The sequence below is a fragment of the Mugil cephalus genome, chromosome 14 (assembly GCF_022458985.1).
Source record: "Mugil cephalus isolate CIBA_MC_2020 chromosome 14, CIBA_Mcephalus_1.1, whole genome shotgun sequence".
Taxonomy (NCBI): domain Eukaryota; kingdom Metazoa; phylum Chordata; class Actinopteri; order Mugiliformes; family Mugilidae; genus Mugil; species Mugil cephalus.
In genome coordinates, this window is record NC_061783.1 from 21,785,061 (window position 1) to 21,800,818 (window position 15,758).

General features: G+C 38.9%; 1 protein-coding gene and 1 pseudogene across 1 annotated transcript in view; both read right to left on the reverse strand.

The window, feature by feature from the left end:
• The window catches only part of LOC125020303, a 16,046-nt gene extending 7,247 nt beyond the window's left edge, over positions 1-8,799 (reverse strand). Inside the window, exons 1-7 of the mRNA XM_047605653.1 lie at positions 8,520-8,799; positions 7,258-7,533; positions 3,279-3,557; positions 2,760-3,062; positions 2,508-2,609; positions 2,189-2,206; positions 2,052-2,083 (exon numbers count right to left, since the gene is read on the reverse strand). Coding sequence (XP_047461609.1) covers positions 2,052-2,083; positions 2,189-2,206; positions 2,508-2,609; positions 2,760-3,062; positions 3,279-3,557; positions 7,258-7,533; positions 8,520-8,580 — 1,071 coding nt within the window. The 5' untranslated portion in view covers positions 8,581-8,799. The remainder of the gene's footprint in view (positions 1-2,051; positions 2,084-2,188; positions 2,207-2,507; positions 2,610-2,759; positions 3,063-3,278; positions 3,558-7,257; positions 7,534-8,519) is intronic.
• Positions 8,800-9,420: 621 nt separating this feature from the next.
• LOC125019690 lies at positions 9,421-15,014 on the reverse strand (annotated as a pseudogene).
• Between the last annotated feature and the right edge of the window lie 744 nt (positions 15,015-15,758).

Below are 15,758 nucleotides of genomic sequence, written 5' to 3' on the forward strand. Positions count from 1 at the left end.
TACTATGTATCATTATTAAAGTTCTTTAAAGCTGAAAATGATGATTTGATCTGATTTTTCTCCAGCGCCACCAAAGCTTTGACATTTTGTGGATTGAAATCTGACACACAAACACACATTCATGTTTGAGCTGAACTCTAATAATTAATGTTTAGTTTTTATCATGAAGTTCAACTTTTGATTTGTCCTGTTCTTATAAACATGACCGAATACACTGCGTCCTGCCTCATAGAAACATCCAGTAGTTACCACCGGTGTCCACTAGATGGAGACAGAACACAGATAATCAAACTCGACTTTAGTATTAATGAACAATAAACATTTAATTTTAGATGCAGAAAATCCATGATAAAGAGTAGTGGTGCTGGAGTTGATGACGTGAAATAAATTCAAACATTGTTTACACTTGAAACAACGCACTTATGATCCCACAACTCACTACTTAACCTTCCTGTTGACCTCTGGGTCAAATCTGACCTGAATGTTTCTAAATCACATAATTTGACATAAATGTGTTTGTGGGATGTTGACTCTGAAAAGAAGCGTCTAATATATAGTAATTAGTTGAGAGGAAGGTGGCTCTAAATGTTTAACAGAGAATTAGAAGATGAGACACAAACATTACAGGTCAGAGAAAGTGGTCTGTGATGCTGAAGGTAGTTTGATCTGGTCTGTAGACACATAACTGACTAACAGGGTCTGGTGTGTACTTTTGTTCTGCAGTGGATAGCAGCATTTATTGTAGAGTTGTCAGAAAAACATCAGTGACAGCACTATTGTCTTATCAAATGAATCATTATTGCTGGTTCTTATTCTGCATCGATATAATGGACACACAGTAAACTAGATTTTACTTTCCTCAGAATTTGGCAGAAAATGTAGTTTTACCCGAAGTTTAGTGTCAGAAATATAATGTGAACTAACCTAAATGTGAATAAATGGAGACAATGTTTGAAACAATACTTTATTAAAATCGTGAAACAACAGCACAAAACTATTGATAGAGTTGACATATATTTATGTTTTGAAAACTGGTGACATTTCTGAAATGTTAGACAGTAAAACATATGACACTGATATTCAAGTATTATTATCAATACTTTATTATAACGTACCTATAAAACTATGTCCTAACCTTCTCTCTGTCTGTGTCAGGTCTCAACCCCCACCCTCCCCATCCCTCTCTTTCCTTTTCTTCCTCTTCCATCTTTCATTACAGGAACCAGGTTAACAAGGATCTGAAGCTTCCTGAGATGTGCCCCCACCCTGAGTCTCAATCCCTGGGTTCCTCTACCATCATGTTTACACATTCAGCCCTTCACTTCATTCCTCCCCTTCTCATCCCTCCATCCATTTCTCTCATGACCTGTCTACCAATAAACTAACTTTCTTCAATAAAGACGTGGTCTTTGTTAGTGTGATCAGAGTTTTGGAGCAACCCTGTGGAGGCTCTTTGTTCATGTTCAGTGTTGTTAGGACTCATCACTGGACTCCAGCTGTACAGTCATTAATTGATCTGATAAAAAAGTTAATCACCTTAGACAGGAACATTAACAAGAAAACTTTAAACAGTTTTCTGAAAGCCACAAGGAGCCAGTGAAAAGGAAGAGGGCTGATACGAGAAGGTCTATTTGATCCAGTTAGTAGTCTACCAGCAGCATTCTCCATAACCTGCAACCGACTGCTGGATGACTCACTAAGAGATGTAAAAAGTGTATTACAACAGTCAATACCAGACTCCATAAACATCTCTGATTCCTCATTTGAAGCTAAAGGTCAGCACATGACAAAATATAAAGTAGAAGCAGCACAGCAGACTCCATGAGACCATGTCTAAGAATAGAATCAAACTTGGCCTCAGGAATCTAGTATCAGGAGTTTTTAGCAAAGTTGTTAGTGTATAAATGTAATTCATGTTCAAACTCTAAGCCATTACAAATTTCTTCTATTAGTACTAACACTATGACACGTTGATGCATGATGAATGTAACTCCCATATACTCTAAGGTGACTCAGTGAACTGTGTTTGTCAGTCAGGTTTCTGGTTTCAGTTTCTCAGAGAGCTCAGAGCTGTTCTCGGGATCTGTAAGGTCAGAAACAAACAGAGTTAAAGGTCAACTCATAGTCTGGAGAAATCATCAACAGTTTGTTAGATCAGATGGAACAGAATAAAATAAGTTTTACTTACCAGGTGGTTGACGTTGGTCTGGAATGAAAAGTAAAGACAGGTCATTTCAGTTCCAGTTGTTAATGTCAGAATATCTTTCATCATCTTATCTCCAGTGAATATGATCCTCTTCTACTCACTTAACCTGAAGAATAAATCCACTCTGCTCTTCTGTTTAGTTCTCACTTTCTTTCTTTCTTTCTTCATCACTTCTCTCCCTCATCATCATAGTATAGTCATGTTCTCCTGACTTCTCCTGACTCTGAGACTTACTCAGCTTTTACTGCTGGATGCTTCAAACTGTAGGATTCAACTCAAAGACTAAATCAAAGTAACTCACCTTGTTTCTTTCTATGAACCATGAATCCAGCAGCTGCTGCAAAGACGACAACAACAATCACTGCAGAGATGATGATGGAGGTAGTCATGTTACTGGGCTTCTCTGTTGAACAAAGAACAAACTGAAGATTAAAACTAGTCCAGATAAAGAAGGTTAGAGCAGAGGTACTTACTGCATGGAATTATTCTTTTCTTTACACCATTACGGTCTCTTTAGATAAATTATCAACTAACCACATTCATGTCCTCTTACCCCAGTTGGTTCTGATCTGTGTTTCATCCAGTTTGGTGATGATGTCGTCCTCCACACCAGAGAGATGAAACACACAGTCGTACCTCCTCCAGTCTTCAGGTGAGACTGATGAAATGTCCAGGTCAGCATTCATCTGGAAGGATCCATCATGGTTGGGGAGGATCTCTCCATGTTCCACTCCTTCATGAATCTCCTCTTCATCTTTCCTCCAGAACATCATGGCTCTGTCAGGGTAGAAACCTGTAGCGTGGCAGCTGACTGGAGAGGAGGGAGTCTTCTGGAGGAGAGACACTGAGGGGACGTCTGGAGGGAGAGAGAATGTAGAGGAGGAAGGGGAACAAAATTGATTTGAAATGAACCAAATAGATACATGGAATCAGTTACATACTAAATATTTCTAACATGATCATCTTTGCTGATTAACCACAAACACAGATGGAGCTGATCTATGGTCATACGATACTTGATACAATAAACAGTATAGTGTTCACCAAACTACATCAGGTCATGTGACTCTACCTGTTCTCAGCAGAGAGCTGTTCCCATACTTCAAACTCAACTTCAGCCACTCAGGATAAATTCCAGTGAATAATTCCACATAGTCTTTTATTTCAACAGTATCTTCATTCCATTTCTGTTTGATAATTTCAGCCTCTGGTCTCAGAGCGGTCCACGTCAACGTCTTCAGATCCAGTTCAATGAAGTCTTCTCCATCATAACCAAACCGTGAAAAACCAGTAAACTCTCCAGTCGTTTCATCCCATTCACAACCGTCCAAAAGCTGTAAAATGTGAACACCTGAGAGAGAGACAACAGAGATCACAATGAACAGTGATGTATAAATATCTGAAGATGATTTTAAATGATGACCCATTGTGTGATGATCTGGTTTCTAGACACTGCAGTGTAATCTAAATGGTTTCAGATTACAGAGCTCGGCCTCCACGGTGGTCATTGAGGCTGGCATTAACGACCTCAGGAGTCAGCAGTCTGAGGTCCCCAAGCAAGATTTTATTGAACTTACTGACCACCTGCTGGATACGGGGAAGCGGCTGCAGGAAGCGGCTCCGGTCCACCGTCAGCTCCACACCTGGCTGAAGGCCCATTGCATGACTAAACGTATACCCTTTGTGGACAATTTTACCGTGTTTTTAAATAGGCCCAGCGTTTTTAAACGGGATGGCCTCCACCCAAAACAGGAGGGTTCAAGGCTTTTATATATTAACATAGACCTGACCATCCACTCCACCTACACCTACACTGACACGCCTTCTTCAACCAATGCATCCACACACACTATACACAACCCCTCCTCACTGCCCCAGAAGCACCGGACAATATACACACAATCCCAACAATTATCACACACGGACGAACAAGACCCAGGACTGTTTTTAGACCAAATAGTGTTTTTTAATTTTCCGCTAAAATGACACGAGGAAACAAATCTTCTATCATTAATTATGTAATTTTAGATAATAACCTACCTTCTTCTCACAGACATGGCTTGGCACCGATGCACCTGCTGTTCTCACTGAGGCTTCCCCACCAAATTTTAACTTTTTATTTTCCACCAGTGGGGACAAAAGAGGAGGAGGCACTGCATCAATTATAAAAAAAAATGACATGTTCTCAAATGAAACTCTTTTTAACAGTTACACTTCATTTGAGTATCATGCTTTTGTTTTTAGCAGCCCACCTATCCTCTGTCTCACAATCTACAGACCACTCCGTTATTCCTCCTCTTTTATCAGAGACTTCTCCGATCTGTTATCAATTACTCACACATCATATAACATTATTTTAATAACTGGTGATTTTAATATACACATGGATGTCTCCTCGGACTGTATGTCCAGAGAACTTTTAAACATTTTACAGTGTTTTGATTTTACTCAACATGTCACGCAGCCGACCCACAGCAGGGGGCGCACCCTGGACCTGGTCATATCTTATGGCCTGTCCGTGGTTGTGTCCTCTGTCATGGATCTGGCTGTGTCTGACCATTTCTGTGTGTTTTTTTAACATCACCAGTTTTAACCACCGGGAGGCCCCGGTGAGAACAGTGAGGACACGCTACTTTACTCCTGAAGTGGCTGCAAATTTTATCCAGGTCTTACAGAGCACTCCTGCAGAGATTTTACCAGCGTCCTGTGATTTTATTATTGATGATTTGAACAACAAGCTGAAATCAGCGCTGGACTCAGTGGCTCCACTTGTTACTAAAATAATTAAACCGAAACCTACACCGCCCGTGGAGGAATGAAGAAATTAAACATCTGAAAAGTAAACTGCAGGAGTGCTGAGAGGAGATGGAGAAAATCAAAGCTTACAGTTCATTATGAAATATTACAGGAACTCCTCAAAACTTACAATAACTCAGTCAAACAGGCCAGAACTTCCCACCTCCACAAACTAATCACAGAACACTAAAACGACCCCAAATTCCTATTCTCCACAATAGATTGTATAACCAACACAAATTTTAACAGATCATCCAAAATACCTAGTGACGCCCTTTGTGAGGACTTAGCAGACCACTTCAGAGGTAAAATCAATGACATTAGGTCAAGTCTTTTACCTCAACAGATTTTAACCATTGACGCACCTGGATCATTGATTTTACACGAGGAAACACTGGAGAGTTTTGCCCTGGGTGATGCGAGGACACTTGGTCGAGTTTTCTCCCAAGTAAAGCCCACAACCTGCCTTTTAGACCCAATTCCCACACCGTTTTTTAAAACATTTTATGGATTCTTTGAGGAACATCTGCTATATATGGTGAATTGCTCTCTTCAGACAGGGGTCTTCCCCAAATCTATAAGGCGGTGGTGGTGCAGTTTGGACCCAAATAATTTTAATAACTATTAGCCAGTATCCAATTTACCATTTTTAAGCAAATTATAGAAAAAAATATTTTTATTCAAGTAAATGATTTCTTGAGTAGGAACAACGTCTTAGAGAAGTATGAGTCTGGTTTTAGGATGAACCACAGTACAGAGACAGTCCTTTTAAAGATCTTAAATGACATCAGGTGCATTTTAGATGACCATAAACTCACAGTCTTTGTTCCGCTGGATCTAACCACCGCCTTCGATACAGTAGACCATCGTATTTTAATTAACAGACTGAGGCACCTGGTCGGCCTCTCTGGCACTGTTCTTAACCAGTTCATCTCATACCACTCTGATACAAGCTTCTTTGTAAGTCTGGATACCTGTTCCTCAGGAACCCATGGGATTGAGTGTGGGGTTCCCCAGGGGTCAATTCTAGGCCCAACCCTCTTTAACCTATATATGCTTCCTCCTGGGGACGTCATCGGGAGACACGGCATCAACTTTCATAGTTATGCTGACGATACACAGCTGTATATTGCCGTGTCTCCTGATGACACAGGGCCTATTGATGCCCTTTTAAACTGTATTTTAGATATTAAGTCATGGATGGCAGAGAATTTCCTACAGCTCAAACAGGCTAAAACAGAGGTTTTAGTCATTTGTCCTGAATACCAGAGAGAGAAACTTCTACCAAAACTATAGGATTTTAAGATATTACAATCTGTAAAAAATCTGGGCATGATTTTTGACTCTGAGCTTGGTTTTATTCCGCATATCGAAAATATTGCAAAGATAGGTTTTTACCATCTCAAGAATATAGCCAGAGTCCGCCCGTTTCTCTCTCAGGCTAAAACGGAGGTGCTGATGCATGCTTTTATCTCTTGTCGTCTGGATTATTGTAATACTCTGCTCTCTGGTCTTCCTAAAAAGAACACTTACAATTTACAACTTTTACAAAATTCAGCTGCTCGTGTGCTGACGAGGATCAGAGGGTGAGAGCACATTACACCAGTTTTAAAATTGCTGCACTGGCTCCCTGTGCGTTTCAGGGTCGATTTTAAGGTTCTTTTAGTAGTTTTTTAATGTCTTAACTGTCTTGGGCTTTCTTATTTGTCTGACTTACTTTTACCGTACCAACCCTCACGAACCCTGAGGTTTCTCCAGCGCCGGCCTTTTAATAATACCAGAGGTTAGATCTAGGACACATGGGGAGGCGGCATTCAGTTATTATGGCCCCCGATTGTGGAACAGCCTGCCAGAGAACCTCAGGGCCACAGAGACTGTTGATACTTTTAAAAAGAGGCTCAAGACTCATCTCTTTAATCAAGCCTTTACATGATTTTAATTCCTCTTATCTCTATTTTATCACATTGGATTTGTAGTTATCTTATTTGTATTTGGGGTTGTTCCTGTCTGCATGGGGCCGTAGTTTCTTTACATCCAAGACTGTTGAACTGCTAAATGGGAACCATCTGCTGGTGACCACTGTTGAATGTGAAGGTTCTCAGTCATCCAGGACATGGTACGTCAAAAACAAACTAAAACTAAAAGGTGGACTTGCTGAGTTTCTTGGAGATGTTTCATCCAAGACGCTCCTTCAGTTCTAAATGACTGGTGGAGAGAAACCAACTGTTAATAAAACCTGGAATATGTAGACCTACCTGAACCTTCACTGTGGTTGAAGAGCTGGATTAAACTGTTCAGTCTGTTTTTGAAGAGGGGAGGTAGAATCTCAAAACAGTCCTGCATTTGCCATTTCCAGATTTGTGGATTGTCATCGACTATTTTTTTCATCCACTCCTGTCTTGTTTCTAATATCTTCTTGCTGCCATCACAGTATCCCACCTGGATGTCATCAATCCGTCCTATGCTCATATACTCTGGAAGGTTTGGGTCTCCAGAGGAGGCAGTGACGTAAAACTTCAGTGAGTGTTTCACTGTGGAACAAACAACAAATATAATGTCTCTATTAAAAAAAATAATGCTAAATTAAAATATGGACTTAGGCTTCATTTGATAGAAGGAGTCTGGTAAAACATCAACTGTGTGAGAACAGTTAAAGCCATGACACAGAGCAACATGTAAGGTTGAGTGGAAAGAATTTAAAGAAAAGATGGTAAAGAACGTGAATGTGATCTTACCTGATGATGAAACATGACACAAGAGAAGCAGCAACAACAACGTTTTCATCCTGATTTTTTATTTTTTTATTTTGATGAAGACATTGGGCAATCAGCTGGTAAAGAGCTGTGTGTCTGAGTCCCAAAGTAAATCTACTACTGGAGATAAAGCCAGTTCTTACTTGGTTTAGTAATGAATCTGTTCAGAGCGCATGCACGGACAGCTTTTCAAAATAAAAGCGATGAGTATAATTTCGCAATCATTAATTCACTGCCTCCAGGGCGCCACTACAGATTTTGGGCCCCATGAAAATAATTTTTACTGGGCCCCCAAACAGCCGGCCAAGCCAGTATTATAATTTTATTAAGGCCTCTCTGGGCCCACTCATCATCACTAATATGGTAGATTTCTGTTCAATAACTTTTGGGTTTATTTTGTTGTGTGTGTCAAATAGTTTACACTGTATTAAGGTGGTGTTGTAGGAAAGAAAAGTGAGGTTCTCTCTGGAGACAGGACAGAGAATATGACACGAGTCGAAATGCATGCCAGTACCGTAAGTGCACAAGTAGACGCGCAAGAAAACATGACAACAGGAAGCCGTGTTACGGTTTATAACGTCAGTAAACACATAAATAAAATAAAATCACACATATGAAGCATCTGGTAAGTGTTTTATTTGAGTTATTAGTTGAACTGAAAGTGAAACTAAATGATAGTTTGAGGCTGCAGCAGATCTGTGGAACAGAGTCGAGTGGAAATAATTTAAAGAAAAAGACGATGAAGAATGTGGATGTGATCTTACCTGATGATGAAAAGTGACACAAGAGAAGCAGCAACACTAACTTCATCATCTTATTTCTCATGTGGTCAAGATTCCTACTGACCGTGAGATGGCTGAACCGAAAGTAAAATGTGGGAGAGTCCACCGACTGCGTGATGGGGATTTTTTATTTATTTATTTATTTATTTATTTGTTTATTTATTTATTTTTACTTCGTTCTGATACGACATCTGTAATCAGTTGGTAAAATGTGTGGATGTGTGTGGATTTGCCTGCCATAAGGCATGGTAAATTACAATTACTTTACATTTAACGAAGCCACGAATCCCAGTCACTCCGCTGCATAGATGAATCGCGTGTAGGACAAGAAGTCATTCCCCCAGATGTAACCTACGGTGGCCGACACGGGCCAAACGGACGGCAACAACCCAATACGTCTAACCCTTCGTCTCAAGGGAATCTGTGTCACAACAGAAGTCATTTCAGGTCCAGTAGTTACCACCGGTGTCCACTAGATGGTAGCATTTAATATTAGATGCAGTAAATCCATGATAAAGAGTAGTGGTGCTGGGGTTGATAATGTGAAATAAATTCAAACATTGTTACTTATGACACCACAACTCACTACTTCACCTTCCTGTTGACCTCTGGGTCAAATCTGACCTGAATGTTTCTAAATCACATAATTTGATATAAATGTGTTTGTGGGATGTTGACTCTGAAAAGAAAAAGATCAGTGACAGCACTATTGTCTTTTCAGATGAATCATTATTGCTGGTTCTTATTCTGCATCGATATAATGGACACACAGTAAACTAGATTTTACTTTCCTCAGAATTTGGCAGAAAATGTAGTTTTACCCAAAGTTTAGTGTCAGAAATATAATGTGAACTAATCTAAATGTGAATAAATGGAGACAATGTTTGAAACAATACTTTATTAAACTTGTGAAACAACAGCACAAAAATATTGATACATTTGACACATATTTAAATGTTTTAAAAACTGGTGACATTTCTGAAATGTTAGACAGTAAAACACGTGACACTGATATTCAAGTATTATTATCAATACTTTATTTTAACTTACCTATAAAACAATGTCCTAACCTTCTCTCTGTCTGTCTCAGGTCTCAACCCCCACCCTCCCCATCCCTCTCTTTCCTTTTCTTCCTCTTCCATCTTTCATTACAGGAACCAGGTTAACAAGGATCTGAAGCTTCCTGAGATGTGCCCCCACCCTGAGTCTCAATCCCTGGGTTCCTCTACTATCATGTTACACATTCAGCCCTTCACTTCATTCCTCCCCTTCTCATCCCTCCATCCATTTCTCTCATGACCTGTCTACCAATAAACTAACTTTCATCAATTAAGACGTGGTCTTTGTTAGTGTGATCAAAGTTTTGGAGCTACCCTGTGGAGGCTCTTTGTTCATGTTCAGTGTTGTTAGGACTCATCACTGGACTCCAGCTGTACAGTCATTAATTGATCTGATAAAAAACTTAATCACATTAGACAGGAACCTTAACAAGAAAACTTTAAACAGTTTTCTGAAAGCCACAAGGAGCCAGTGAAAAGGAAGAGGGTTGATATGAGAAGGTCTATTTGATCCAGTTAGTAGTCTACCAGCAGCATTCTCCATAACCTGCAACCGACTGCTGGACGACTCACTAAGAGATGTAAAAAGTGTATTACAACAGTCAGTACCAGACTGCATAAACATCTCTGATTCCTCACTTGAAGATAAAGGTCAGCACATGAAAAAATATAAAGTAGAAGCAGCACAGCAGACTCCATGAGACCATGTCTTAGAATAGAAACAAACGTGGTCTCAGGAATCTAGTATCAGGTGTTTTTAGCAAAGTTGTTAGTGTATAAATGTAATTAGTGGTATTGGAAGCCATTATATGAACACATACTTCTGCTAGTTCTAGTAACACTACTATGAGTACTATGACACGTTGATGCATGAAGAATGAAAATCCCATATACTCTAAGGCATAGGTGTCAAACTCTGGCGCTGTAGGTGCGTTTACATGCACGTGAAAAAACTGAATTATCGCCTTAATCAGACTATAAACACGTAACTCTGACTAAAATCGTTCTTCTCATTACCCGATTAAGACACCCAGATAATGTGATTGGAATTCAATTTTCTCTAGCATGTATACGCTGAACTGGACTTTTTAATTGGATAATGCATTTGCACATGCTTCATTTTGCAAACTGCTTCATGTGGCTATACCTTTTGTATAAACAAATGCACAAAAAAATATTCTGGCCCACGACTTTGTGTCTTTATTAAATTTTGGCTCGCTATGAATTTGAGTTTAACCCCCCTGGTCTAAGGTGACTCATTGAACTGTGTTTGTCAGTCAGGTTTCTGGTTTCAGTCTCTCAGAGAGTTCAGAGATGTTCTCAGGATCTGTAAGGTCAGAAATAAACTGAGTAATGGGTCCATTCATAGTAAATAAAACACAGAAACAGATTTTTAGATCAGTTGAAACAGAATAAAGTCAGTTTTACTGACCAGGTGGAAGATGTTGGTCTGAAAGGAAAAGACATTTAGAAAAGAAAATAGAGTAAAAGAGAAGAATAAATCCACTCTGCTCTTCTGTTTAGTTCTCACTTTGTTTCTTTCTTCATCACTTCTCTCCCTCATCATCATAGTATAGTCATGTTCTCCTGACTTCTCCTGACTCTGAGACTTACTCAGCTTTTACTGCTGGATGCTTCAAACTGTAGGATTCAACTCAAAGACTAAATCAAAGTAGCTCACCTCGTTTCTTTCTATGAACCATGAATCCAGCAGCTGCTGCAAAGACGACAACAACAACAACCACTACAGAGATGATGATGGTGGTCATGTTACTGGACTTCACTGTTGAACAAAGAACAAACTAAAGATCAAGAACAGTCCACATAAAGAAGATTAAAACACCTAATTTACTTTGCCGCCTAATTAGAGTCTGGTTCAATGAATTATCAACTAACTTGCAGAACAAGGCCTTAAATATCCAACAAACCACATCCATGTCCTCTTACCCCAGTTGGTTCTGATCTGTGTTTCATCCAGTTTGGTGATGATGTCGTCCTCCACACCAGAGAGATGAACACACAGTCGTACCTCCTCCAGTCTTCAGGTGAGACTGATGAAATGTCCAGGTCAACATTCATCTGGAAGGATCCATCATGGTTGGGGAGGATCTCTCCATGTTCCACTCCTTCATGAATCTCCTCTCCATCTTTCCTCCAGAACATCATGGCTCTGTCAGGGTAGAAACCTGTAGCGTGGCAGCTGACTGGAGAGGAGGGAGTCTTCTGGAGGAGAGACACTGAGGGGACGTCTGGAGGGAGAGACAATGGAGGAAGAAGAGGAACAAAAATAATTTAGATTATTATGAAAATAACCAGGCAGATACATGGAATCAGTTACATACTATATATTTCTAACATGATCATCTTTGCTGATTAACCACAAACACAGATGGAGCTGATCTATGGTCATAAAATATATCAAAGAATATATTGAACCAATGATGGTGAGTAATAAAAAGTGAAGTGATTAGTTCTTTCTTGTCAAATATCTCTTCATCTTTCTCAGAAGAAGAGTCAGACTCATTGAACTGATAATACAACAAATATACAATAAACAGTATAGTGTTCACCAAACTACATCAGGTCATGTGACTCTACCTGTTCTCAGCAGAGAGCTGTTCCCATACTTCAAAATCAACTTCAGCAACTCAGGGTGAACACGAGTGAGTAATTCCTCATTGCGTTTCATTCTATCTGTATCTTCATCCCATTTCTGTTTGATAATATCAGCCTCTGGTCTCAGAGTGGTCCACGTCAACGTCTTCAGATCCAGTTCAATGAAGTCTTCTCCATCATAACCATACTTTAGAAAACCAGTGACCTCTCCAGTTGTTTCATCCCATTCACAACCTTCAATAGTCTGTAAAATGTGAATACCTGAGAGAGAGACAACAGAGATCACAATGAACAGTGATGTATAAATATCAGAAGATGATTTTAAATGATGATCCATTGTGTGATGCTCTGGTTTGTAGATGCTGCAGTGTAATCTGAATGGTTTCAGTAGCATGCTTTAGTCATCATGATCTTTTTTATTTATGGGCAGTCATTCAACAAACAGTCAACACATTCTTGTCAAACACAGTCAGTGGAGGTCTTGTATTTATCGAGGGCTTTTCTACTGATTGGTAGAAAATGTGATGAACTAGATCAGATCAGATGGTTCATTTGTCATTCATACTAAAGTAGTTTCTTTACATCCAAGATGTTGAACTGATAAATGGGAACCATCTGCTGGTGACCACTGTTGAATGTGAAGGTTCTCAGTCATCCAGGACATGGTACGTCAAGAACAAACTAAAACTAAAAGGTGGACTTGCTGAGTTTCTTGGAGATGTTTCATCCAAGAAGCTCCTTCAGTTCTAAATGACTGGTGGAGAGAAATGTCCTTCACAAACCAACTGTTAATAAAACCTGGAATATGTAGACCTACCTGAACCTTCACTGTGGTTGAAGAGCTGGATGAAACTGTTCAGTCTGCTTTTGTAGAGGGGAGGTAGAATCTGAAAACAGTCCTGAGTGCCCCGTGTCCAGAGTTCAGGATTGTCATCAAGTAATTTTTTCGTCCAGTCCTGTTTTGGTTCATATATCTTGTTGCTGCCATCACAGTATCCCACCTGGATGTCATCAACCTCTGCTACGATCATAAACTCTGGAAGGTTTGGGACTCCAGAGGAGGCAGTGAAGAAATACTTCAGTGAGTGTTTTACTGTGGAACAAACAACAAATATAATGTCACTATTTAAGTAAATAAAAGTAATGCAAATTATATAAATAATGCTAAATTAAAATATGAACTTAAGCTTCATTTGATAGAAGGAGTCTGGTAAAACATCAACTGTGTGAGAACAGTTAAAGCCATGACACAGAGCAACATGTAAGGTCGAGTGGAAAGAATTTAAAGAAAAGATGATAAAGAATGTGAATGTGATCTTACCTGATGATGAAACATGACACAAGAGAAGCAGCAACAACAATGTTTTCATCCTGATTTTTTATTTTTTATTTTGATGAAGACGTTGGGCCATCAGCTGGTAAAGAGCTGTGTGTCTGAATCCCAAAGTAAATCCACTACTGGAGATAAAGCCAGTCCCTACTTGGTTTAGTAATGAATCTGTTCAGAGCGCATGCACGCACAGTTTTTCAAAATAAAAGCAATGAGTGTAATTTCACAATCATTCATTCACTCTGTCAATGAGTAAATGTTGAATGTACAGTCTGAAGAGGAATTAGACTGTGGAGACAAAGATTTTCATTTATTTTTCTATCTGAAATTATAATGGGAATAGTTTTCATTTAAAGACGTTTTGATGGGTTTTTATTTTGTAGTTCTACATATTTCCCAATAAGAGGTGGACCAGTAGCGTCGCAAAAACATTTAAAATAATGTAAAGTGACAGAAGAGAGAAAAGAAAATTAATTCATCTTGCTTTCTATAAAAAGTCCAGCAGATGTGATTGGTTTATTTGAATTTTGTTGTAGAGTAGGTGTCACATGGTCTGTATTATTATTATTTTATTATTATATTATTATTAACAACAACAATAATAATAATGATGACGATATATTAATAATAATAGATGCAAAACTATTTATGACTAAATGTTGATGAAATAATTCATTAGACTACTATCATTAAATATATTTTAAAGATGTTGACGCCTGAATCATTTTAAGCGTGATATTTATAATAATATGATTTCATGTGAATGTATTTTATGTATTGTTGAGGTATTTATATAAACTGTGTCTTTATTAACTCTTCTCCAGGACGCTGATGACTTGTGTGGAAGTTTAAACACTACAAATATTTGTAGACTTCAAATAAAACTCACCTCTCGTTCCCCTTAAAAACGATTAGAAATCATTTTTGGGTTTATTTTGTTTAGTGTTAAATAGTTTACACTGTATTAAGGTGGTATTGTAGGAAAGAGAAGTGAGGTTCTCTCTGGAGACAGGACAGAGAATATGACACGAGTCGAAATGCATGCCGGTACCGTAAGTTCACAAGTAGACGCGCAAGAAAACATGGCAACAGGAGGCCGTGTTACGGTTTATAACGTCAGTAAACACATAAATAAAATATAATCACACATATGAAGCATCTGGTAAGTGTTTTATTTGTGTTATTAGTTGAACTGAAAGTGAAACTAAATGATAGTTCGAGGCTGCAGCAGATCTGTGGAACAGAGTCGAGTGGAAATAATTTAAAGAAAAAGACGATGAAGAATGTGGACGTGATCTTACCTGATGATGAAACATGACACAAGAGAAGCAGCAACACTAACTTCATCATCTTATTTCTCATGTGGTCAAGATTCCTACTGACCGTGAGCTGGCTGAACCGAAAGTAAAATGTGGGAGAGTCCACCGACTGCGTGATGGGGATCATTTATTTATTTATTTATTTATTTATTTTTACTTCGTTCTGATACGACAACTGTAATCAGTTGGTAAAATGTGTGGATGTGTGTGGATTTACCGTAAAACGTTGAATACAACAAGCTTTTAAAAAAAAAGCTTTCTATGAAGAAGAAAAAGTAAATCTCACTCGGAAAGTCAAACACCGCGGCTGCATCGGAGAGACGCCATAAGTCATGGTGAAGGACTGCAGATTGAATAAATCTCAATTACTTTACATTTAACGAAGCCACGAAACCCAGTCACTGCGCTGCATAGATGAATCGCGTGTATGACAATAAGTCATTCCCCCAGATGTAACCCCTCTGGACTAAAAAGAACGTGGGAGCAGATAAAAACCAAGCACAAAAACATCATTTCATCTGGGAGTTGGATTTCTTAATTCTATAATGTTACATGTGCTACAATAAAGATGGAAGCTGATGCCACAGTTACATCATATCAATACATCAAGTTGTTGCCTGAATGAAATGATCCTGATTCTGAGCTGTGTTTGAGTTTAGCGGGATCAAATGGATAAAATATCCTCTTCTCTGTGTGATTATCTCCTGGAAGATGCGTTCACGCTGTAACGCTCTTCTCTACTTTTCTGTGTATGTGCATTTTGTCTAGTATCGATTCAAAGTTCCACCTCTGAGCTGCAAGAGAACAGGTAACTGCTGTAAGAGTTCAGGTGAGATCAGATTTAAAGATCATCATCATTTATTATGATTGTTAGTGGTAACTATGACATCAAAATACA